Source organism: Pseudophryne corroboree, chromosome 9 (genome assembly GCF_028390025.1).
Source record: "Pseudophryne corroboree isolate aPseCor3 chromosome 9, aPseCor3.hap2, whole genome shotgun sequence".
NCBI classification, from domain to species: Eukaryota; Metazoa; Chordata; class Amphibia; order Anura; family Myobatrachidae; genus Pseudophryne; species Pseudophryne corroboree.
This window is the reverse complement of record NC_086452.1, coordinates 384,619,049-384,645,573: the sequence shown is the minus strand read 5'-3', so window position 1 is coordinate 384,645,573 and position 26,525 is coordinate 384,619,049. Positions and strand designations below refer to the sequence as shown.

The 26,525-nt window shown below is 47.4% G+C and overlaps 1 protein-coding gene across 1 annotated transcript in view; it reads right to left on the bottom strand.

The window, feature by feature from the left end:
• Positions 1 to 2,247: 2,247 nt before the first annotated feature.
• Positions 2,248 to 26,525, bottom strand: part of TMEM40 (transmembrane protein 40) — a 116,291-nt gene continuing 92,013 nt past the window's right edge. The window contains exons 9-12 of the mRNA XM_063938827.1: positions 21,601 to 21,672; positions 6,607 to 6,681; positions 6,144 to 6,203; positions 2,248 to 4,015 (exon numbers count right to left, since the gene is read on the bottom strand). Of these exons, the coding sequence (XP_063794897.1) occupies positions 3,996 to 4,015; positions 6,144 to 6,203; positions 6,607 to 6,681; positions 21,601 to 21,672 (227 nt within the window). The 3' untranslated portion in view covers positions 2,248 to 3,995. The remainder of the gene's footprint in view (positions 4,016 to 6,143; positions 6,204 to 6,606; positions 6,682 to 21,600; positions 21,673 to 26,525) is intronic.

Sequence of the window (26,525 nt, the reverse complement as noted above, 5' to 3'; positions counted from 1 at the left end):
GACATGATGTATCATTCTAATTTACCATCCTTATCCCGTAGCAAAGCACGGGTATTCAGCTATCTACAATGTTATTTATACTGTGTGTTTAATATTTACATTTACTTTTTTAAACAGACATTCTTAACATCCCGGGCAATGCCGGGTACTCCAGCTAGTATAACATAAATCCTTGTATAGAAGATGTGTTCTCCTGTGCTGGATAATATTTTCCAAGGAAAATTGCAGACACAATATTATTTGATTTTTGTCCATGATGTCCCTCATATACACAGGAGCTACAGTTGCTAATAAACAACCACATTTTTATTGTTTTCTAGTTACAGTATATAAGGTTTTATGCAAAAAGTTAAATTAAAACTGTATGATATTAACTCCACTCTAAGAGCAGTATTCAATTGTTATCGTGGGTCCCTAGGCCCACACGTGCCTGCCGGCAGCCATTCAATTGTTTCTGCCCGGGGGTGGCGAGCTGAAATGCGAAAAGCGACCTCTTTGGGCACCCAATCAGGTTTTTTTGCGATCGTGCTCATTACTTTAGTTGGATTTAGCCCCTTTATGCAGCTAAACCCGACTGCTATGGGTGTGATTTGTGCGATAATGGGGAACAATTGAATATTGCCCCACAATCTCCCGTCACTTTAAACAGGAGATTGGGCGCGATATATGAATTGAATACCGCCCTCAGAGTTTAGAATTTTATTAATATATGTTTAGGTGGTCTCATAGCGCTTGCATTTGCCTATATTGCACCAAAACAAAGTCGATGTCACTGGAACCATTACCACAGGCCAAAGTTATCACATCACCCCTGAGGTGTCAGCAATTCATGTGGGCTTCATATACATATTATATGCAATTCAGAATATGAGTTTAACATCTTATGAGTATCACATCGTTAATATGGGTGTGGTATAGACGATCTACAGCAGAGGTTCCCAAACTTTTTTGAATCAAGGCACCCTAGAGTATCAGAATATTTTTCATGTCATCCTTAGGCCAAGAGTTTCTTATTTATTCAACTATTCATACTGGACATTTTAAACCCAGTGACATGGGTAAAATGACTGGACACTATAATACACAGCATTGGCCACAAGTGGTGGATTTTACATATGGGCTGCCGGATTGCAGCCCCCCTCCCCAGGTAAAATCTGCCACCCCTCTCAGTGTGAATGAGCCAGATGCACTGGCTTCACTGTGACTGGCAGTGACCCTATTGGAAGTCCTACCTGTCAGTCACAGACACTACAGGCAGTCCCATTGGGAGGTGTTTCCTCCCTCTGTGACTGCCAAACTGGGTTGCGATAACCATAGAGCTGGCTTCCTGTAGGAAGCCACTCCCTGCCTTTCGTGTAGTCCTAGATTGCTTCTATGGGCTGCAGCCGAAGTGGTACATAGAAGCCGGGGGTTGCGCAGTCGCACCGCAGCATTTGCACATGCTCCAGTCCCTGCACATGCCAAATCCATTGTGCAGGTGCTGGGACTCCGGGGCTGGCTGTATCCTCTCGAGGCACGGGGGTAGCACCAGCCTCCCTACTAAAAGTAAGTAGGAGCCGCTGCTGTTGGCCACCATCTAATACCCAGTAGTGCCTGCCATATCATGCCCAGGAATGTCCAACACATCTTTTCCCTATCCCCCTAACTCTACAATTTCCCTGACTCCTGCAGCCAGACTCCACACATGTACTGCGGCCAATGGCTGTCACAGACATGTCCCGGTTACAGTGCAGTGGGGACGCACTGCAACCAATGGCTGTCACACACGTCTAGGTTACAGTGCAGTGTGGGTGCACTGTGGCCAATGGCTGTCACACACGGGTATGGGACTGAAGGTTGACATCCATTGGGTCGACACCAATTGGTCGACAGGGGGTAGGTCGACACTAGAAATTGGTCGACATGGTCATTAGGTCGATATGAACAAGGTTGACATGAAAAAAGGTCGGCATGAGTTTTTAATGTTTTTTTGTGTCATATTCTCCATCAAGTGACCGGGAACCCCAATTAGCGCACCGCGTCCCCTTGCATGGCTCGCTTTGCTCGCACAGGTTACTGTTGCCAGTCGTAGTCTACGTGGATCTTAAAGTATGAAAAAAGTCCCAATTTTTTTTTAAAACTCATGTCGACCTTTTTGCATGTCAACCATGTTCATGTCGACCTAATGGCCGTGTCGACCTATTTCTAGTGTCAACTTATCCACTGTCGACCAATGGATGTCGACAGTGGATAGGTCACACACCTGTCCCGGTTACTTTGCAGTAGGGTTGCACTGCGACCAATGGCTGTCACGCACATGTCCCAGTTACATTGCAGTGGGCATGCTCTGCGGCCAATGGCGGTCACACACATGTCCCGGGTTACGTTGCAGTGGGGATGCACTGTGGCCAATGGCTATCACACATATGTCCCGGTTACATTGCAGTGTGGATGCACAGTGGCCAATTTCTTTCACACACATCCCGGTTACAGTTCAGTGTGAATACATTGTGGCCAATGGCTGTCACACACATGTCCCAGTTATAGTGCAGTGTGGATGCACTGTGGCCAATGGCTGTCACACACATGTCCCAGTTACAGTGCAGTGTGGATGCACTGTGGCCAATGGCTGTCACACACATGTCCCAGTTATAGTGCAGTGTGGATGCACTGTGGCCAATGGCTGTCACACACATGTCCCAGTTATAGTGCAGTGTGGATGCACTGTGGCCAATGGCTGTCACACACATGTCCCAGTTATAGTGCAGTGTGGATGCACTGTGGCCAATGGCTGTCACACACATGTCCCAGTTACAGTGCAGTGTGGATGCGCAGTGGCCAATTTCTTTCACACACGTCCCGGTTACAGTGCAGTGTGAATACACTGCGACCAATGGCTGCCACACACATGTCTCGGTTGCAGTACAGTGGGGATAGACCTGTGTTTAGCTTGTGACCTAAGGTGACTGTATTAACATTCAGCTAACATGTGAAGATCAGGTGTTCAGGAAATATTTAACCTACAGATCAATGATCCCTACACATCATATTACAGAAAAACATGGTGAATAAAAAGCACACTTGGATCCTAAGCCAAATAGGAGTTTTGCAGTTTACTGCATCATTCTCTCAACAAATTGACATGTTAACCTGTGTGAACTCAGTATGGATGTGTACATATGAGTATTCAGGATTCACCAGTGAAATACGGAAACACAGTCAGAAATGCTCTGAATCAGGCTGTGTTGTGTAGTAATCCATGCTCTCTGCCAAATTATCCACTGACGTGGTTGTTCAGCAGCTGCTGCTTTGTGTATGGGCATCGCAGTGTTGTCCCAGCTCCCTGGGGCAGATGTGCTAAGCCTAGGAGAGAGATAAAGTACCAGCCAATCAGCTCCTAACAATCATTTTTCAAACACAGTCTGTGACATAGCAGTTAGTTGATTGGTACTTTATCTCTCTCCACCTTATCACTCTCCGAGGCTTAGTACATCTCCCTCACAGCCTGTAAAAGGACAGTTAGGAACTGATTGGCTGGTACTTTATCACACTCCAAGGCTTAATACGTCTCCCCCTGTCACATTGTGGTGTAGTGAGAGCCCAGACTTCCATCTCTTTAAACTTCCTGCACATATACTATATCGGCTAAAATCTACACAGATACTGTAGGTTAGACATAACACTTATATTTTCCACTGAAATAAACATTTTGTTTTACATTGTGATGTAATAAACATAGGGCAAGAGGTTCATAAGGCACAGCAATGCAGTATTAGAATGTAGGTAGTATTTGGGTAAGTGGTATGTCTCCATCTGAGTAAAAGGCTACGGACTGGCCACCAACATCATCCTCTACTCCAGGTGTGCAGCCCGGAAATGCTGGACACTTGCTCTCTATACCAATGTCCTCCCATTGCCAGGCTGGATCTTCACATTGTCAGTTTTCCTGTGAGGTCTCATGATGAACAGGGTGATCAGTCTCCATGTAATATGTCTGTAGCTGGCAGTGGCAGTTCCTACGCTTGTTTATTTATGCCTGGAAGATACAATGCAAGTTTACAACTTAATCCAGCACATTTGGATATTTCAAATGGGATGTGCTACATGACATAGTGTCAAGGTTGACGCTACAACTAGGCAAATCTAGAAGGTTACCTTGGGGGTCCGGGTCTTGCTGGCATCTAACACACTGAATGAGTGACATAGGTAGTGCCCCCAATAAGTAGTACTAAGAGGTCATTGGACACCTCACCTCAAAGACAACTTTATTTGAAAAGCTCAAATAGGCGGGGGCTGTGACGCTTTAAGGAATGCTCTCCACCTTCTCCAGGTACAGTAACCAAGCATGGTGACATACAGTATATGGCGTTATATAGCCTTAAGGGCTATTATTTATTACATAATTCATATTATTTATATTGCGAATCCATATTACACAGCACTTTACATAGAATTAACATTATGTGCACATGAAGCAATCCGGGTGTGATGGACTGTGGAAATAAATACTTTGTTTGCCTGACTCACTATTATTATTATTATTATTAGCTATATATATCTAAGTGGAGAAGCCTGCAGAGCTTACTCAGAGCTCCACCACTTCCCACTGGTAGTATATGGAGACAAACCCTCCTATTGATGTAGCCCCCCCACCTCATACTTCCATGTGGACAGGTAGGGGTTTGGTGAGATTAAACACTATGGGCGCGATTCTGAATCAGATGGAGGGAAGCAATATTTTTGTCTGCACATTGCATGTGATTAGCACAGCGCATGCATCCTGACACAGAGTCACAGTACAGATTTTGATGCATGGTAGCAGAAAAGTAAGGGTCGTTCTTGGACGGTGACTGGGAGATAACTGAGGGGTGGCTAAAAAGACACACGGAGATGTTACACCATATGGGAGTGTATCAGGTGTGTCACTGATAATTGCGTACAGAGATGCTCAACCATACACAGAGGAGGCCATACTAGGATGGAGAAACTGCCCCTGTAATAGGGCTGGTACAAGTCTTGATGGTGCATCTAAAGCTGCACCAGACGGTTATGCAGCACCTATAGCTGCTGTCAGTGGGGGCTCAGTCCTTGCACAGTCAGACACACGGATGTACACCAGGGAGGGCTCTGTAGTGGCATATGCATAAAGTCACAGACGCAACAGCAGCAACAGATGCAAGAACGTCCGTGACTGAGTACGATTCAGAATCAGGCCCTTAGTGATGCTCTAATATTCTAATCCTCTGGCTACAGGTTGTTCTATCCCCACCCACTTTATCTCCTGCTCATCTGTTTTTTTCTATATAATCTATGTGTAAGTTATATATACATTATATGATGTGTCATTGGGGCATAATTGAGCTGTTCTGGGTCGATCTCACGTAGGCAAAGTTCTGTAAGAATGTGTTTGTGCATCAGCAGGTCATGCAGTGTTGGGCGTAAGTGCAAATACAGCTACTTCCAGGTGTAGCTCTTGCACTTAATATAAGGCTGATGCAGTGCGTATTCATGATGATGACTGGTACCAAAGCAAGTGTACGGATAGGGTGCGGGTGCACTGCAAGAGGTGCCCCTATCTGCATACGGGCACACAATGGGTCTGATTCAGATGCATGCGATTATCAGTGAACTGCGCATGCGTCGCAAGAAGCCATTGCTGCGCATGTGCTGCACTATGCATACGCACCTTCATGGAACATACAATAGTGGATGGTTCACTACGTGAGTGGCCAGATTGCTCTGTCCGTGAAATTAGCTTTTCTGGGCAGCCACTGGGCATCTACTGTGCAGAGGCAGGGAAAAGGTCTGTTTCATGGGAGTGTGTAGCCAGACTTCTGCGCTCGGGCGAAGCATGCGTAAGGAGAAGGGATGCCTGTTTCAGACCGATCACTTGCACGCAGCATAAGGGGATGGTAAGTGGCAATATCAATGATGGGGGCTGCCAGCAGGCAGAGTGATGCTAATGCATGAAGACATATGGGCACTCGCACACACAGATGGATCCATGCAGTATTATAAGGTAGTTTAAATGGCCACCACGGACGTCGACATATGTTGGCACTTTGCGTCCCAATATAGGAGCACATGCAGCAGATTTATGTCCCACTCAGCACCATGCCCAGAATATGAATGTATTGGTGCAGATCTGGAGTTAGTACATTTACCTAGAGGAGATTTTCCGAGGAGAGGTAGAAGTCCTTGTACAACATTGCGGATTCTGTCAACTGGCAAGAACAAGGGAGAGAGGCATTTAGGACACAAGTACAAGTTTAGTGATTGTACAATAAATGTACACGGCAAAGTCCTCCCACTACAGAATAATAGTTATATCATTTACATTAGGAAGAGCATTATGCTATAAATATTCTAAAATACAGTACTGGCACCCTGTGAAATATATACAGGTACTTTAAAGGAGTAAATACAATTCTAGTTCTAATAATGAAACACAAGTTTTCCAAATACAATTAATAGAAACACCCACCCCTCCCCCTCCACACACACACGCACACAATGTTTATACAGCTATTATTAACAGGAGTTTATCATTATATTAATATCATTTGCATATTATACTGTTGAATGCCACACAGGCCATCTCCAGAAACTCCCATAATTTCTCCTTACTTAAATTAAAATAGATCCCAGTGGCTTCCAGTGTTGCAAATGTAATTAAGCCGATCCCAGCAGAAACGGTCCAATCTGTAGTACATAAAAAACGTATAAAATTGTTGCAGAAAGTAACGACCTCTACATTAGATCATTATAAAGTACATTCTGCTGGTCCTTATTAGTTATCTAGAAGCATAGTGTAACTGGCTCCAATTAAAATCACTTGCATCATTTTTCTTCATAGTCACTATAGGATGGAACCCTTGGTGATCAGACCTGTGTATCTGAATAGCAAAATATAACAATTATAATCAGGCGCAATAGATATAAACAATTGTGTTGATCACCCTAATAACCAATTATTGCAGCTCTCAAATAGCAACCTGGATTGCCTCAAAGCATGGAACTTTTCTCAGTGATAATATTCTAATCAAAAGGAGTGCATATATGAACAACAGATACTGTACAATCTTTTTAATAGAAAAATGATATAATAGTTTAGACATACATTAAAACGTATATAAGAAATACAAATTATTTATAGGTACATTCCATTTTACGTGGAGACATAATTATCAAGCTTGTTAGCTACTCAGAAATGGGTTTCGGTATACAATCCTGGTTGTCGGGATGCCAGTGGTCACATGACCGACACTGGCATCCCGACATTGTAGATGCTGACATCGGAGGGGGTAAGCATTTTTTCCCCCATACATCCCTTGCCTTAAGCCTATCCCTCTGGGGGCAGTCGGCTAGGGCTGACCCTCGTGGGATGGCAGCTAGGGCTAACCACCCCCATCGTGCCTAACCCCACCCCGCCCCAGTGCTTAACCATAACCTTCCGAGCCCTAACCCTAACAGGGCCCCCGCCACTTACCTTCAGGTTGTCGGCTGTTGGTTTTCCGGCGCCGGTCTCCCGAGTGATGTTGGAATTTTGGCGCCGGTATCGAAATGCTGAGCGCATCCCTCAGAAACAGTTGAGCATCTACCTGCAACAGCGTCTTCCCTCCCCCTACTGCTTCTAGAACAACATTGCATCACATCACTAGCGCCGGACCCCGGCTGGGGTAAGCAGACCACCGGCCGCTCCCAGAGCTTGCTAGAGCCACTGACTGTGATGGTGAGAACTCTGGGATGTGTTTATAGGGGGGATTTCAGCATAACGCTGTCTGCAAGTGTGACATTGTGACTATCCAGTTGTGCGCATTTAAATCCAAGCTAACAGCAAGAACAGCTGATCTGCATTATCTAGCAGGGATTCTGGTGGTCAGGAGACCGACGCTGGGATCCCAACAGCCGGAATACTGGCGGCGAGCACAGCGTGTCCTCTCGCAGGCTCGCTGTGCTCGCCATGCTTTGGGCCCGGTGGCAACCTTTGGTCACCACAGGGTTATATTCCCCCTCGGGTGGTGGTGTTGACCACCACCCTAGTGGGGATTCCAGCCAGCTGTCGGGATCCCGACTGCTAATATTTCTCCGGGTAACGGGATTCCGGCGTGGGTATCCTGACATCCGAGATCTGACAGCCAGCAAAAGGAATGCCTCCCTCTAGCAGACACCTCTATGGGTTTGTTTCTATGGTTACAAGTGATTAACAGCTACACATATTTGGAATTTCATAGTATCTAGTCCCAGACAGGGATAGACCATTTGAGTGGAACTGTTTCTGGGTAGCTAACAGATTTGATAATTATGGGGGTCATTCAGACCTGATCATAGCAGCAAATTTGTTACCAGTTGGGCAAAAACATCTGCACTGCAGGGGGGGGGGGGGGGGGGGGGGGGTGTAACATGTGCAGAGAGAGTTAGATTTGGGTGTGGTGTGTTCAAACTGAAATCTAAATTGCAGTGTAAAAATAAAGCAGCCAGTATTTACCCTGCACAGAAACAAAATAACCCACCCAAATCTAACTCTCTCTGCACATGTTATATCTGCCACACCTGCAGTGCACATGGTTTTGCCCAACTGCTGACAAATTTGCTGCTACGATCAGGTCTGAATAACCCCCTATGGGGGTCATTCCGAGTTGATCGTAGCTGTGCTAAATATATCACAGCTACGATCATCCACACTGACATGCGGGGGACGCCTAGCACAGGGTTAGCCCGCCCCACATGTCAGTCCCTGCCCCGTCACTGAAATACAAAAGCATCGTACATCGGCGATGCTTTTTTACTTCAGGAGTAGCTCCCAACCAGCGCAACTTTTGTGCACTGGCCGGGAGCTACTCGTCGTTGCCTGGCTCTCATCGGCTGCGTGTGACGTTACACAGCCGCTGCGGCTCGCCCCCCACACAGTCCGGCACCGCCTGCTTTGGCCGGACCGTGCCCACAAAAAACGTGCCACCCCCTCCCGCCCCACGACTGCCTCTGCTTGTCAATCAGGCAGAGGCGATCGCTAGGCAACGACAGCCGTCGGCTGTCAGCCATGCGCCGGCGCACTGCGGCACCGGCGCATGTGCAGTTCTGACCTGATCGCTGCGCTGCGATAAACTGCAGCGAGCGATCAGGTCAGAATGACCCCCAATGTCTCCAAGGAATAGGGAACGCACTTATAAATAATTTGTATTATTTATATATGTTTTAATGTATGTCTAAACTATTATATCATTTTTAAATGAAAACGTTTGTATCTGTTCTTCATACATGCGTTCTCTTTCTGTTTGATGAGAATAGTATCATTGAGAAAAGTTATATATAGTAGTATCTGAATAGCTACTAACTAGAAGTCATTATGGTTTTCAGTCTTTATGACCAATGGGTTTTCATGTATATCATAAATGTGCATTACTGAGCTGTGTAACAGACATAATGTACCTACAGTGATTTAGATTTAACTAAACATGACCGTGATGCTAAGTTTCATCCATTTGCATTGCCAGAAGGGAAGTATATTCTATAGTACATCATTTTCAGGCAGCTGAAAGTGACTGGCAGACTTACAGCAGGGCCGTAACTAGGGGGGCCCCTAAGGGGGCATGCGCCCCGGGTGCAGGATTTGAGGGGGCGCTGAGGAGTTACAGAGGAGCAGGGTTTTGTTTAGGTTTTTTTTATCGGCAGTGCTGTGCTGCTCCAGTGAGACAGCAGACAGCTTCCGGGGCAGTGTCTCTGACCCACCTGTCTGCCTGCAGCTAGCTCCGACGCTGTGCGTACCTGGGATCTCTCCTATGCCGGCTACTGCCAAAAACGTTCTTCTTTGCCATGCAGTGCTGCAACTAGCGTGTTGTGCACCGCATAGTTTCCTATCCTCCCGCATTCTGCGGGAGACTCCCGGTTCGGTAAGGAGTCTCCCGTTGCCACGGAAACATACTTAAATCTCCCGGATTCCTCAATGCCCAGTTGAGAATACGGACTGCGCCTGCACAATTGGATGTGATGGGGGCGGGGCCAGAATAGCAGCCACGGAAGGAGGGAGTCCCAGGAAGACGTCATGTGGCTATATCTCCAGGTAGTGGCAGTGATCTCTGGCTCAGCTGAGTGCCGGAGTCAGGGTGGGCAGGGTGCATGCATCTCCTGCTGCTGGTCACTGGTGTGAAAGGTGATGGGAACTGAGGCAGTCGCTGTAGTTGCAGTGTGCACAGCCACAGAGACGGATCCACCCACAGCAGTGTCTGCAGTGCAGCCGTGCAGGTACAGGTTGCAGCCACATGAAGATGATACTATGGTAGTGGGCTTTCAATTCCCCCACTGTCTGTCTGTCTCCCCCAGCTTTTCCCCTGCCTTACAGAGAGGGAGAGAGACAGCAGCATTTAGATCAGACGTCAGCACGGAGGCAGTGCAACAATGTATAATAACACAGCAGCACTGACACGCCCCCTCCCAGTCCAGACACGCCCCTCAGCTTTGTTTCTCTGACTAAACTAAGCATGTAGTGAGGAGAGAAACTGATAATTCCAGTGCAAGATCAAGGTAATGTCTTCCCAGATAAACCCTCTCCATGTCCGTCCCTACCCTCAGTAACAGGTCCCTACCTCTACATAATAATATCCACATACCTGATCCATAGTTGCCTACCCTCCCACATCTTGAGTGAGAACCTCAGTTTAATGTACAGTCTCCCGCTGCCCCGGAAAGTTTATAAAGAAAAAAATCCCTGACTCTCCACTCCCCCGTCAGGAATCCGGACTGCACATGGGTAAGTCTGGATTTAATGGGTCAGGGTGTGGATGAGAGGACATCATGCAGACGTCAAGTGCTCTGTGCGCCACTGCTGCTGCTGGTGTAGTGCCCACATGTGGAGGAGGAGGATTGTAGCACACACAAGATCCTCCTCCACCTTGAATCAGATAGCATTCTATAGGAACGTTATGTAAGGAGTAAACAGGTGCCTGGGAGCCCTAAAAAAGCATTTCCTGGGCCCATCACCCGAACTTATCACACTCCAAGGCTTGATAAATCTTGTGACTTTAGATTTCACCTACCGCTATGGGACACACCCCTGAGTGGCAAAAGATATGCCAATAGGTGTAGCTAGACACGCCCATTGGGTGGAGCCAGACACGCCCCTCAATGTGCGGAACATTCTACTGCTGCCTATATTCTCCCTGAAACCGGTTTTCAAAAGTAGGCAAGTATGGTGCACCGTGCAAGCTATGGAAGCGAGCTGTTGGTGCTGTTTTTTTCAGCAGGCTATGATCCCGGCTGCCTGCCCAGCACCAACCTGGGTATAACAAGCTGCTGGCTACACACCATTGAGAGGACCCAGGCTTTTGCTTGTTAACAGGTGCAGTCACCGAGGTTACAGAAATCAAAGGCTCACTCTGCTAGCTATCCACTTGACAGTGGAAACTAAGAGCCTGGACAACCTCCAACTCTCACTGAGTTTCACTACAGCAGCTTTGTGGTGAGTTTAAAGACAGACTTTTTATCATAACTGTGCTCCCAGTTAGCAGTATCAACCTCCGCTTTGCCTCCCAGATAGAGTATTTAGTTTAGCTTCTAGGGGGATGTAGTGTACCTTGTAGGGTATGTAGTGTAGTAATGTATTGCAGTCTATAGGGGCATGTAGTGCACTGATGTGGTGTAGAATATAAGGGGATGTAGTAATAATGATGTAGTGTAGCATATAGGGTATGTCGTGCAGTGTATAGGGGCATGTAGTGTAGTGATTTAGTGTACCATATAGGATATGTAGTATAGTAATGTAGTGCAGTGGATAGGGGAATGTAGTGCAGTGATGTAGTGTTATGATATAGTGCAATGTATGGGGACATACAGGGGGGCATGTAGTGGACAGGGGCGTATCTACCCATTGGCCAGGATGGCACTTGCCAGGGGCGCCAGCTGAGGAGGGGCGCCACCAGGCAGTGTCATCCGCGGCCAGGGGTAGAACCTAGTGTGCCCCAGTCCCTCTGAGCAGTGCCTGGCCAGGACGGAGACTCGCACTGCATCTACTTACTGTTAACAGCGCCGGTGCTCAGTACCGCACTACAGTAAGGACGCTCTAAAACTACAGCTCCCAGCAGCCCTTGCTGCTGGGAGCTCCCGGCAGCAAGGGGTGCTGGGAGCTGTAGTTTATTTAGCGCTTTATCACGGTAGTGCGGTAGTGGGCACCGGCGCTGTTAACAGTAAGTACATGCGGTGACACCCGTCCCGTTCTAGCCGACCAGTGTGCCACAGTGCTTGATGAGGGGAGCGGGGCGCAGCAGCTCCTGCAGGTCCAGCTGGAGGGGTGAGGAGCGGCCGGGAGGTGACAAGCATCAGCACCCCTGCCCAGGGAAAATGCGCTGTTCAAACGGATCCTTTTGTGAGTAGGAGCACACTGCACACTGTGGAGAGAGGGAGGATGTACAGTGGCGCACACTGCACGGGGTAATAGAAAAGAGAACACTGTGTGTGTTTGTGTGTTTGTGTGTGTGTGTGTGTGTGTGTGTGTGTGTGTGTGTGTGGGGTGGGGGGGGGGGCAATATGGAGAAGAACACACTACCCCAGTGGATCCCAAACATTTTTTAATCACTGCGCCCTAGAGAATCAGAAAAAAACAATTCACGGCACCGCTAGGCCAAAAGTTTATTATTCAGAAATTTAGAAGAAATATTACATTACGTAAATTGTGTTTATCTGTCATCCTTAGGGTCAGTTGTGTGGTGAGGGACAGGATTTGCTTCTGTTTGTTCACATATTGTATGATTGGCAGCCACCAGCTCTGGTATTCCCTACTACATTGACCATAGATACTTTCCCGGGCAGGTTAATAAATCATGGTAAATTGCTGCTGCTAAATACTGGCCACAGGGCCTGATTCAGACCTGATTGCTGCTGTGGGCACAGCGGGCAATTATCGATTGACTGTGCATGGGTATGCACCACAATGCACACACGTGTCACCAAACAGCAAGAAGCTGGTGCGAAAATTTTGATTACACAGCCATTCACAAGCTGATTGACAGGAAGAGACCTTTTGTGGGTGGTAACTGGTGGTTTTCTGGGCGTGTCAGGGAAAACACAGGCTTTCCCAAGCATTTTCTGGAGGGTGTGTGACGTCAGCTCCTAACCCGATCAACCTGTTCTTTTCGCACTGTAGGAGTTAGTCCTGGACTGCACACACTGGAAAAAAACATTCAGTGGTGAGTGAGTTGTAAACGGATTTGCAGCTGTCCGCTGACTGAGGGATATTTTACACATGCAATCACACACTTGCACGGGCGAATTAACACTCCCCCTTGGGCGGCGACTTCCTGATCGCAGGACAACCAAATTTGTAGCACAGCGATCAGGTCTGAATTAGGCTCACACTGTAAGGAGCACTACTGTGTGGCATAATGTGTATAAGGAGCACTACTGTGTGGCATAATGTGTATAAGGGGTACTACTGTGTGGCGTAACATGAGTAAGGGGCACTACTGTGTGTTGTAATTTGAATTTGTGGTACTATTTTGTGGCCATGCCCTGTTTTCAGCACACACGCCTTCCCTATTTCAAATATGGGGGGGCGCCCATCCCCTTACTTTGCCAGGGGCGCTCGGACTCCTAGATTCACCCCTGGTAGTGGAACACGCTGCTGGGAGGGCATGTGATGCTTAGGGCATTTGAGGCATGTAGGGGAATATTGTCCAATAGTATCCCCTATTTTTCAAAAATTTTGATAATCTGTATATTTTAATATGGCAGGTTTTTGTGTGTGTGTGTGTGTGTGTGTGTGTGTGTGTGTGTGTGTGTGTGTGTGTGTGTGTGTGTGTGTATGAGGGGAGGGGGGCGGTGGTGGTGGTGGTGGGGGGGAGTATGGCGCCAACTTACTGCCTTGCCCCGGGTGCCAAAAATCCTAGTTTCGGCCCTGCTTACAGCCTTGCTCTGCAAAAACTACTGTCATGTAACTAAATGAAATGTGTTAGTCACCTGTATCAGATACCGTTAGGAAGCCATGTGTGACTACAGCTGTGTGTACAGATCGAGTGGGGAGGTAGTAATGTATTACATTTATTTCTCTAACGTCCTAGTGGATGCTGGGGACTCCGTAAGGACCATGGGGAATAGACGGGCTCCGCAGGAGACTGGGCACTCTAAAGAAAGATTTAGTACTACCTGGTGTGCACTGGCTCCTCCCTCTATGCCCCTCCTCCAGACCTCAGTTAGAATCTGTGCCCGGCCAGAGCTGGGTGCTTTTAGTGGGCTCTCCTGAGCTTGCTAATAAGAAAGTATTTTAGTTAGGTTTTTTTATTTTCAGAGAGCTTCTGCTGGCAACAGACTCTCTGCTACGTGGGACTGAGGGGAGAGAAGCAAACCTACTAACTGCGGCTAGGTTGCGCTTCTTAGGCTACTGGACACCATTAGCTCCAGAGGGATCGAACACAGGACCTGACCTTGTCGTCCGTTCCCGGAGCCGCGCCGCCGTCCCCCTCGCAGAGCCAGAAGTCAGAAGCCGGCAGAAACAAGAAGACATCGAAATCGGCGGCAGAAGACTCCTGTCTTCACATGTGGTAGCGCACAGCACTGCAGCTGTGCGCCATTGCGCCCACACTACCCACACACTCCGGTCACTGTAGGGTGCAGGGCGCAGGGGGGGGCGCCCTGGGCAGCAATTAGGATACCTCTTGGCAAAAAGACACATATATACAGCTGGGCACTGTATATATGTACGAGCCCCCGCCATTTTATTACACAGACCCGGGACTGAAGCCCGCCGCTGAGGGGGCGGGGCCTTCTTCCTCAGCACTAACCAGCGCCATTTTCTCTTCACAGCTCCGCTGAGAGGAAGCTCCCCAGGCTCTCCCCTGCAGTATCAAGGTAGAAAAAGGGTAAAAAGAGAGGGGGGGGGGGGGGGGGGGGCACATAAATTTAGGAGCAAAATTATCATAAACAGCAGCTACTGGGTAAACACTAAGTTACTGTGTCATCCCTGGTTATATAGCGCTCGGGTGTGTGCTGGCATACTCTCTCCCTGTCTCCCCAAAAGACCTTGTGGGGTCCTGTCCTCAATTAGAGCATTCCCTGTGTGTGTGCGGTGTGTCGGTACGTTTGTGTCGACATGTTTGACGAGGACGGTTACGTGGAGGCAGAACAAGTGGTAAGTGACTGTGGTGTCGCCGCCGACGGCGCCGACACCTGATTGGATGGATATGTGGAAGGTGTTAAATGATAATGTAAGCTCCTTGCATAAAAGGTTGGATAATCAGTCAGGGTTTCAACCCGTGTCTGATTCTGCAGCTCAGAGGCCGTCAGGGTCTCAAAAGCGCCCACTATCCTAGTTGGTTGACACAGATGTCGACACGGATTCTGACTCCAGTGTCGATGACGATGAGGCAAAGTTGCAGCCTAAAATGACTAAAGCCATCCGATACATGATTATAGCAATGAAGGATGTATTGCACATAACCCTGTCCCTGACTAAAGGGTATATATGCATGGGGAGAAAAAGCAAGAGGTGACTTTCCCCCTTCACATGAGTTAAATGAATTATGTGAAAAAGCATGGGATTCCCCCGATAAGAAAGTGCTGATTTCCAAAAGGTTACTTATGGCGTACCCTTTCCCGCCAACGGACAGGATGCGCTGGGAATCCTCCCCTAGGGTAGATAAAGCTCTGACACGCTTATCTAAAAAGGTGGCCCTGCCGTCACAGGATACGGCCGCCCTAATGGATCCTGCAGATAGGAAGCAGGAAAGTATCCTGAAGTCTGTTTATGCACACTCAGGTACTATACTGAGGCCGGCTACTGCGTCGGCCTGGATGTGTAGTTCTGTAGCAGCATGGACGGATAATCTGTCTGAGGAAATGGATATCTTAGACAAGGATACCATTTTACTGACCCTGGGGCATATAAAAGACGCTGTCCTATATATGAGGGATGCCCAGAGGGACATTTGCCTACTGGGCTCTAGAATAAATGCAATGTCAATTTCTGCCAGAAGGGTCCTGTGGACTCGGCAATGGACAGGTGATGCCGACTCCAAAAAGCACATGGAGGTGTTACCTTACAAGGGTGAGGAATTGTTTGGGGACGGTCTCTCGGACCTAGTTTCCACAGCTACGGCTGGGAAGTCAAACTTTGTGCCATATATTCCCTCACAGCCTAAGAAAGCACCGTATTACCAAATGCAGTCCTTTCGATCACAGAGAAGCAAGAAGGTCAGAGGTGCGTCCTTTCTGGCCAGAGGCAGGGGTAGAGGAAAGAAGCTGCACAACACAGCTAGTTCCCAGGAATAGAAGTCCTCCCCGGCTTCCACTAAATCCACCGCATGACGCTGGGGCTCCACAGGAGCCAGGAGCGGTGGGGGCGCGTCTCCGAAATTTCAGCCACCAGTGGGTTCGCTCACAGGTGGATCCCTGGGCTATACAGATTGTGTCTCAGGGATACAAGCTGGAATTCGAAGTGATGCCCCCTCACCGTTACCTCAAATCGGCCCTGCCAGCTTCCCCCATAGAAAGGGAAGTAGTGTTAGCGGCAATTCACAAGTTATATCTCCAGCAGGTGGTGGTAAAGGTTCCCCTCCTTCAACAAGGAAGAGGATACTATTCCACAATGTTTGTGGTACCGAAACCGGACGGTTCGGTCAGACCCATATTGAATTTAAAATCCCTGAACATTTATCTGAAAAGATTCAAGTTCAAAATGGAATCGCTCAGAGCGGTCATTGCAAGCCTGGAAGAGGGGGATTTTATGGTGTCTCTGGACATCAAGGATGCGTACTTGCATGTCCCCATTTATCCACCTCATCAGGAGTACCTCAGGTTTGTGGTACAGGACTGTCATTACCAATTCCAGACGTTGCCGTTTGGCCTGTCCACGGCACCGAGAATATTTACCAAGGTGATGGCGGAAATGATGGTGCTCCTTCGGAAGCAAGGGGTTACGATTATCCCATACTTGGACGATCTCCTCATAAAGGCGAGGTCCAGGGAGCGATTGCTGATCAGCATAGCACTCTCTCAGGAAGTGTTGCAACAGCACGGCTGGATTCTGAATATTTCAAAGTCGCAGCTGATTCCTACGACGCGTCTGCCCTTCCTGGGCATGATTCTGGACACAAACCAGAAAAGGGTGTTTCTCCCGGAGGAGAAGGCTCAGGAGCTCGTGACTCTGGTCAGAGGCCTCCTAAAACCAAAACAGGTATCGGTGCATCACTGCACGCGTGTCCTGGGAAAGATGGTGGCGTCATACGAAGCCATTCCCTTCGGCAGGTTCCATGCGAGTATCTTTCAGTGGGATCTTTTGGACAAGTGGTCCGGATCGCATCTTCAGATGCATCGGCTGATCACCCTGTCCCCCAGGGCCAGGGTGTCTCTTCTGTGGTGGCTGCAAAGTGCTCACCTCCTCGAGGGCCACAGGTTCGGCATACAGGACTGGGTCCTGGTGACCACGGATGCAAGCCTCCGAGGATGGGGGGCAGTCACTCAAGGCAGAAACTTCCAGGGGCTGTGGTCCAGTCAGGAGACTTGTCTGCACATCAATATCCTGGAACTAAGGGCCGTATACAACGCCCTGAGTCAAGCGGAACCTCTGCTTCAAAACCAACCAGTGCTGATTAGGTCAGACAACATCACGGCAGTGGCCCATGTAAACCGCCAGGGCGGAACAAGAAGCAGGGTGGCAATGGCAGAAGCCACCAGGATTCTTCGTTGGGCGGAGAATCACGTACTAGCACTGTCAGCAGTGTTCATTCCGGGAGTGGACAACTGGGAAGCAGACTTCCTCAGCAGGCACGACCTCCACCCGGGAGAGTGGGGACTTCATCAAGAAGTCTTCACGCAGATTGCAAATCGATGGGAACTGCCACAGGTGGACATGATGGTGTCCCGTCTCAACAAAAAGCTAAAAAGATATTGCGCCAGGTCAAGGGACCCTCAGGCGATAGCTGTGGACGCACTAGTAACACCGTGGGTGTTCCAGTCGGTCTATGTGTTTCCTCCTCTTCCTCTCATACCAAAGGTGCTGAGAATTGTAAGAAAAAGAGGAGTGAGAACAATACTCATTGTTCCGGATTGGCCAAGAAGGACTTGGTACCCGGAATTGCAAGAAATGCTCACAGAGGACCCGTGGCCTCTGCCTCTCAGACAGGACCTGTTACAACAAGGGCCCTGTCTGTTCCAAGACTTACCGCAGCTGCGTTTGACGGCATGGCGGTTGAACGCCGGATCCTAGCGGAAAAAGGCATTCCGGATGAAGTTATTCCTACGCTGATAAAGGCTAGGAAGGATGTGACAGCAAAGCATTATCACCGTATATGGCGAAAATATGTTGCTTGGTGTGAGGCCAGGAAGGCCCCTACAGAGGAATTCCAGCTGGGTCGATTCCTGCACTTCCTACAGTCAGGAGTGACTATGGGCCTGAAATTAGGGTCCATAAAGGTCCAGATTTCGTCCCTATCCATTTTCTTCCAAAAAGAACTGGCTTCACTGCCTGAGGTTCAGACGTTTGTTAAGGGAGTGCTGCATATTCAGCCCACTTTTGTGCCACCAGTGGCACCTTGGGATCTTAACGTGGTCTTGAGTTTCCTGAAAACCCACTGGTGTGAGCCACTTAAGACCGTGGAGCTAAAGTATCTCACGTGGAAAGTGGTCATGCTGTTGGCCTTAGCTTCGGCTAGGCGTGTGTCAGAATTGGCGGCTTTGTCGTGTAAAAGCCCCTATCTGGTTTTCCATATGGATAGGGCAGAATTGCGGACTCGTCCGCAATTTCTGCCAAAGGTGGTGTCATCCTTTCATTTGAACCAAACTATTGTGGTGCCTGCGGCTACTGGTGGCTTGGAGGATTCCAAGTTGCTTGACGTAGTCCGGGCTTTGAAGATTTATGTGACCAGAACGGCTGGAGTCAGGAAGACTGACTCGCTGTTTGTCCTGTACGCATCCAACAAGCTGGGTGCTCCTGCTTCAAAGCAAACTATTGCTCGCTGGATCTGTGGCACGATTCAGCAGGCTCATTCTGCGGCTGGGTTGCCGCATCCAAAATCAGTGAAAGCCCATTCCACGAGAAAGGTGGGCTCTTCTTGGGCAGCTGCCCGAGGGGTCTCGGCATTACAGCTTTGTCGAGCTGCTACTTGGTCGGGTTCAAACACATTTGCAAAGTTCTACAAGTTTGATACCCTGGCTGAGGAGGACCTTGAGTTTGCCCATTCGGTGCTGCAGAGTCATCCGCACTCTCCCGCCCGTTTGGGAGCTTTGGTATAATCCCCATGGTCCTTACGGAGTCCCCAGCATCCACTAGGACGTTAGAGAAAATAAGATTTTACTCACCGGTAAATCTATTTCTCGTAGTCCGTAGTGGATGCTGGGCGCCCGTCCCAAGTGCGGACTTTCTGCAATACGTGTATATAGTTATTGCTTACTAAAGGGTTATGTTATGTGGCATCAGTTGAGTGATGCTTGTTTGTTGTTCATACTGTTAACTGGGTAAGTTTATCACGAGTTATACGGTGTGATTGGTGTGGCTGGTATGAGTCTTACCCTGGATTCCAAAATCCTTTCCTTGTAATGTCAGCTCTTCCGGGCACAGTTTCCTTAAATGAGGTCTGGAGGAGGGGCATAGAGGGAGGAGCCAGTGCACACCAGGTAGTACTAAATCTTTCTTTAGAGTGCCCAGTCTCCTGCGGAGCCCGTCTATTCCCCATGGTCCTTACGGAGTCCCCAGCATCCACTACGGACTACGAGAAATAGATTTACCGGTGAGTAAAATCTTATTTTTTTAACAGAGCTAGAGAAGAATGTCGGCAACACGGAACAAAGGTTGACATTTAGGAAAACGTGTACAGTATAAGGAGTTGCTGCCAAAAGCAAACAAACATTTGCTTCATTATCAATACTTTACTAGAAAAAGGAGAGATCAAAAAACAAAAAAAGGAAAATATAAACTGTGCTAACAGCTGTACATCTAGTCAGTGCAAATATATATTTGCAAAATTAACAATGTTAACAGTAAAATAAAAACATTAAAAATCTGAATAGATATTTGCAGAGTATACAAATAAAAAAATGAATCTGTTTGCTTAAATACTATATACAATAATGGAATGACAGGATTAACAGAGAACGGATTTAACATGATAATAACATATATTACAAGTACAACGAGATGCGGTCAGGATCACAGCATTCAGGATCCTGACAGTCAGAATACCGACAGTGGGATCCTGACAGTCAGAATAATAACAGCGGATCATGATAGTCAGAATACCAACAGCGGGATCCTGTCGGTCAGAATACCAACAGCGGGAACTTGACAGTCAGAATACCAACAGCAGGATCCTGTCGGTCAGAATACCAACAGTGGGATCTGACAGTCAGAATACCAACAGCAGTATCCTGACAGTCAGAAAACCAAAAGCGGGATCCTGACAATCAGAATACCAACAGCGGGAACCTGATGGCCAGAATACCAACAGTGGGATCCTGTCGGTCAGAATACCAACAGCAGGATCCTGACAGTCAGAATACCAACAGTGGGATCCTGACAGAACACTGAAAGCGGAATCCTGACAGTCAAAAAACCAACAGCTGGATCCTGTCGGTCAGAATACCAACAGCGGGATCCTGACAGTCAGAATACCAACAGCGGGAACCTGATATTCAGAGTACCAACAGCTGGATCCTGTCGGTCAGAATACCAACAGTGGGATCCTGACGGTCAGAATCCGAACAGCGGGAACCTGACAGTCAGAATACCAACAGCGGGATATATTTTAAGCAAAGCTTATTACCATAAATACCCAGCAGACGCACATCATCATGAAAGGCTTCTTCAGAACCTAGCTCCTAATTGAATCGGCTTCAAAACGTTTAACTACAACTATAAACACACCCAAAATTACATATACTTTCCCATAGGTTGCTATGACAGCACCTTTGTCTGTGGCTGTGCAGCCGTTTTCATAAATGTCTGTTCATGTGTTTCCCTTAGCTACCATAGGTGTAGGCAGTGCAGCTGCTATGGGGCCCAGAGCTGAGAGGGGCCCACCTTCCCTGTCAAAATTACATGTGTTATATACATTTTTCACCATTGGGTGGTGTGCAGGGGTCCTTTCAAACTTTTTCCTTGGGGCCTGCAATATATCTAGGTATACCTCTGGACCTGCTCATTGTAGTGTGGTAAAATGAACTGGACGGCATTTTAATGTTATATAATATGAACCGGGGCACTGTAATGAGGCACAATATGAACGGGAAGCACTATGTATCATAATGTAAATTGAGGGTACTGTGCAGCATAATGTGTACTGGCAGCTCTGAAATGTGACATAGGGTGAACTTAAGAACTACTGCGATTCATAAAAGAAACTAGAGCACTACTATGGGGCATATAGCATTAAATAAGGCTCTACTATACTGTAGTTCAGAAAATGAACTAGGGCACTATTATAGGGCATACAATTAACAACTTCTGCGGAGAGGTGTCTCTCTAGGAGCATTGGGACGGGGGCCCCTTCAAAATGTTGCTATGGGGCCCACAAAGTTCTGGCTACGCCCCTGCCTTCATGGTCCACATACGAACATTTCATGGTCCTTCATTGGGTGTAAAACGCTCTTTTGGAAACTAAAATGTAGGATAGCCCATCTGTTGACTCACTGTGTTATACTTACCGGCATAGTAGTATTCAGACACCAAGACGGCTCCCAGCGCAAAGCAAACAATTATGAAATGGAAAAATTCATCTAAGAAAGAAAGAAAGAAGAAAAAAAAAAGTTATTTGTATGAAATTATTTTCATATTAAGTCTATTTTGCTGTCAAACTCGGGAAGATTTAGCAAAGCTTGGAAAGAGATAAAGTGAAGCTATCGTAATAACCAATCAGCTCCTGTCATTTTTTCAAACCCAGCCTGTAACATGGTATTTAGGAGCTGGTTTGTTAGTACTTTGGGGGTCATTCCGAGTTGTTCGCTCGCAAGCTGCTTTTAGCAGCTTTGCACACGCTAAGCCGCCGCCTACTGGGAGTGAATCTTAGCTTCTTAAAATTGCGAACGAAAGATTCGCAATTTTGCGATAAGACTTCTCTGTGCAGTTTCTGAGTAACTCGAGACTTACTCGGCATCTGCGATCAGTTCAGTGTTTGTCGTTCCTGGTTTGACGTCACAAACACACCCAGCGTTCGGCCAGACACTCCTCCGTTTCTCCAGCCACTCCCGCATTTTTCCCAGAAACGTCAGCGTTTTTTCACACACACCCATAAAACGTCCAGTTTCCGCCCAGAAACACCCACTTCCTGTCAATCACATAACGATCACCAGAACGAAGAAAAAACGTTGGTGTTTCCCAACGTGCCCTATCCTCTGGCGGGAAGGGGTATGATGCTAATAACTTTTTAGGAATTAACAGTTTTTATCGGGGGAAACCCACGCATCAGCACACACTTCATTTAATTCCTCAGATGCAGGAAAAACTACAGGCAGTTTTTTCTCACCCAACCTAATACCCTTTTTAGTGGTACTGGTATTATCAGAAATGTGTAAAAACATTTTCCATAGCCTCAATCATGTAACGTGTGGCCCTACTGGAAGTCACATTCGTCTCTTAATCGTCGACACTGGAGTCAGTATCCGTGTCGGCGTCTGTATCTGCCATCTGCGGTAACGGGCGTTTTAGAGCCCCAGATGGCTTTTGAGACACCTGGACAGGCACAGGCTGAGTCGCCGGCTGTCTCATGTCATCAATCTTTTGTAAAAAGCTGACACTGTCACATAATTCCTTCCATAAGCTCATCCACTCAGGTGTCGAGTCCCTAGGGGGTGACATCTCTGTTACAGGCAATTGCTCCGCCTCCACCTCATTTTCCTCCTCATACATGTCGACACAACGTACCGACACACAGCACACACACAGGGAATGCTCTGATAGAGGACAGGACCCCACTAGCCCTTTGGGGAGACAGAGGGAGAGTTTGCCAGCACACACCAGAGCGCTATATATATATATACAGGGATAACCTTATATAAGTGTTTTTCCCCTTATAGCTGCTGTATTGTTATACTGCGCCTAATTAGTGCCCCCCTCTCTTTTTTAACCCCTTTGTGTAGTGTAGTAACTGCAGGGGAGAGCCAGGGAGCTTCCCTCCAACGGAGCTGTGAGAGAAAATGGCGCCAGTGTGCTGAGGAGATAGGCTCCGCCCCCTTCTCGGCGGCCTTTTCTCCCGTTTTTCTGTGGAATCTGGCAGGGGTTAAAATTCATCCATATAGCCCTGGGGGCTATATGTGATGTATTTTCGCCAGCCAAGGTGTTTTTATTGCTGCTCAGGGCGCCCCCCCCTAGCGCCCTGCACCCTCAGTGACCGAAGTGTGAAGTGTGCTGAGGAGCAATGGCGCACAGCTGCAGTGCTGTGCGCTACCTTGGTGAAGACAGGATGTCTTCTGCCGCCGATTTTTCCGGACCTCTTCTTGCTTCCTGCTCTGTAAGGGGGCCGGCGGCGCGGCTCTGGGACCTATCCATGGCTGGGCCTGTGTTCGGTCCCTCTGGAGCTAATGGTGTCCAGTAGCCTAAGAAGCCCAATCCACTCTGCACGCAGGTGAGTTCGCTTCTTCTCCCCTTAGTCCCTCGATGCAGTGAGCCTGTTGCCAGCAGGTCTCACTGAAAATAAAAAACCTAAAACTAAACTTTCACTAAGAAGCTCAGGAGAGCCCCTAGTGTGCACCCTTCTCGGCCGGGCACAAAAATCTAACTGAGGCTTGGAGGAGGGTCATAGGGGGAGGAGCCAGTGCACACCAGGTAGTCCTAAAGCTTTACTTTTGTGCCCAGTCTCCTGCGGAGCCGCTATTCCCCATGGTCCTTACGGAGTTCCCAGCATCCACTAGGACGTCAGAGAAACCGTGAGTAAAATTCCTAACTGCATAGCAAATTTACTTGGCGCAGTCGCAGTGCGGACATTGCGCATGCGCACTAAGCGGAAAATCGCTGCGATGCGAAGAAATTTACCGAGCGAACAACTCGGAATGACCCCCTTTATCTCCACTTTATCTCTCCAATCTCCCTCTCAGTTTTGCATTAAAGTATGCAACATTTTAAAACTAGGGGGGTGATTCAGATCTGATCGCTGCGCATTTTCGCACAGCAGGCGATCAGTGATAGACTGCGCATGCGCATGCACCACAAAGTGCATGCGCGTCGGCAAACAACAATGGGCATCGCCGGTCAGCGACAGGATGGTGGGAAAAATCAGATTGCGTGGGCGTTCGCAAGGTGATTGACAGGAGGAAGCAGTTTGTGGGTGGTAACTGACCATTTTCTGTGAGTGTCAGTGAAAACGCAGGTGTGCCCAAGCATTTTCAGGGAGGATGTCTGACGTCAGCTCCGGCCCCGATCAGCCTGTTCTCATCGCACTGGAGGAGTAAGTCCTGGGCTGCGCACAGACTGCGCACACTGGATTTTTTGCAGCCAACATATTTCTTCCCCTCCTGGGAACTTTTTCAAGATAAGTATCACCTTCAGAAAGTTCCCAGGAGGGAAAGAAACATGTTGGTGTGATGGTGCTAGGACCCACTGAAACTATTGCAGGACTGAACCCAGGAGGAATACCATCAAAGACTGGTTGAATTGTCCGGGATTCCCACTATTCTATGCTATATCGAACTGTGTGCTAGCAGTTCCACCTACCTGGTAATTGTTCTGACATAAAACATTGAATATGGATATCCTGCACCTGATTGTGATTCCAGAGGATTGTATTCATTTATTTTAAATTGTATTGTGCATTTTATTGTGTGTATATTAAAAATTGTACTTCACTATGCACTTTATCTTCTCCATTTTCATATGTATGACAAAACTCTCTGGAGAAAGAGGTTTATAACCACACACATACAGGATTGAAGAAGATCTAAAGATTAGCACCAGTTAAGTTCATTTTTCCAACTTTTTGTGTGTATGTTATTTTGGTGAGAGGTGGAGGATACCTCTTTTTTGGGTTAATATACTTGACAGGCTGCTTGTGTGCACTTCTAGTACTTTACTATGTCTGTAACACTTCAGTAATGTAAAGGATACCACCACCGTACATTTGGGGAGGTAACTGAAAAGATAATCACAGAAGTCCTTTTCTCACCACATAAGGGGGCATATTTATCACAATCCGCATTTCTAATGAAGATGTGATAAATATTTTTTGGCCAAATCTGCAACATGAAAATGTATATTTTCACATAAATTTACTAAAATCCTCTTGTTAGGAGATAGGCTCCAATAAGAGCCCTTCCTAGTGAAGAGTAGGGTTAGCCATCGACCATCCGATGGTTGCAAACCATGGATGGTTTAATGCCTCTAAAACAGTTTTGCTATTGATGGTGGAGAACCAATGGTTCTTCACCATAAACGGTACAAAGCCCCCAATGCCCTCCCCCCCGTTGTTGTAAGGACACTGAGTTTAGCTCCACCCCCTCACACACCCATGGAGCCCCACTTCCAGGTTCTAATTGGCCTACAGGACAGTCCAGCTGAATATCCCATTTTGTGATAAACAGGCCCCATAATTTTACATAATGCTGCATACTGTGGGCCCACAGCACAAATGCCACCTGCTGTTCATTGTGTAGTAGTGTGCCAGTATTATTCTGATTGTCCCCACTTTTATAGCTTATAGCAGCGGTACCCAAACTTTTTTGAATCATGGCGCCCAAGAGTATTAGAATTTGCCCTAGAAACACTCCTAGGCCAAAAGTTTCTTATTGTGAAGTTCAGAAAAAACAACATATTAAACGAAGTAAATTGTGTGTAGATCAGTGGTTCTCAAACTGTGTGCCATGGCACCCTGGGGTGTCTCGGGACAGTTGCAGGGGTGCCCTGGATTGGTGGTCCAGGACCAATTCAAATTATTTATGGTCAATGTAATAGGCAAAACCAGAGCTGGTAGCTGTCAATCATAAAATACCTGGATATATAGAAGCAAATTTAGTCCCTCAGCACACAATGGAACCTAAGAATGACATATAAATCATATTTACTTAATTTAATATTTCTTTCTAAATTTCTCAACAAGAAACTTTTGGCGTAGGGGTGCCGTGAAACATATTCTGATGCTCTAGGGCTTCAAAAAAAGTTTGAGAACCACTGGTCTAGATCATCCTTAGGGTCAGTTATGTGGTGAGGGACAGAATTTGCTTCTGCTTATCCAATGTGTTATGACTGGAGGCCACCAGCACTGTTTTTGTCTATTACCTTGTCCACAAATAATTTGACTTGGTCCTGGACCACCAACCCAGGGCACCCTTGCAAGTGTCCTTAGGCACCCCAGGGTGCCACGACACCTAGTTTAGGAACCACTGGGTTATAGGTTTATATGGGTTAGCATGTGAAGGTATTGGCAACTGCTGGAAATGAAAAATGCTCGTAGGTGTTTTTGGGAAATCGGTTTGCTCCAAAGGAAAAATGTAGACTTCATATTGTGGGACAAGACATTCTAATAAACTTCAAAAGGTAGTGACTGAACATTTGTGATTTAGCAGGTGACAGCAGAGCATTTTCCACCCCATTTAAAGATCTGACTTACATGTCCTTATTAATTGCACAAAAGCACGGATGGTGT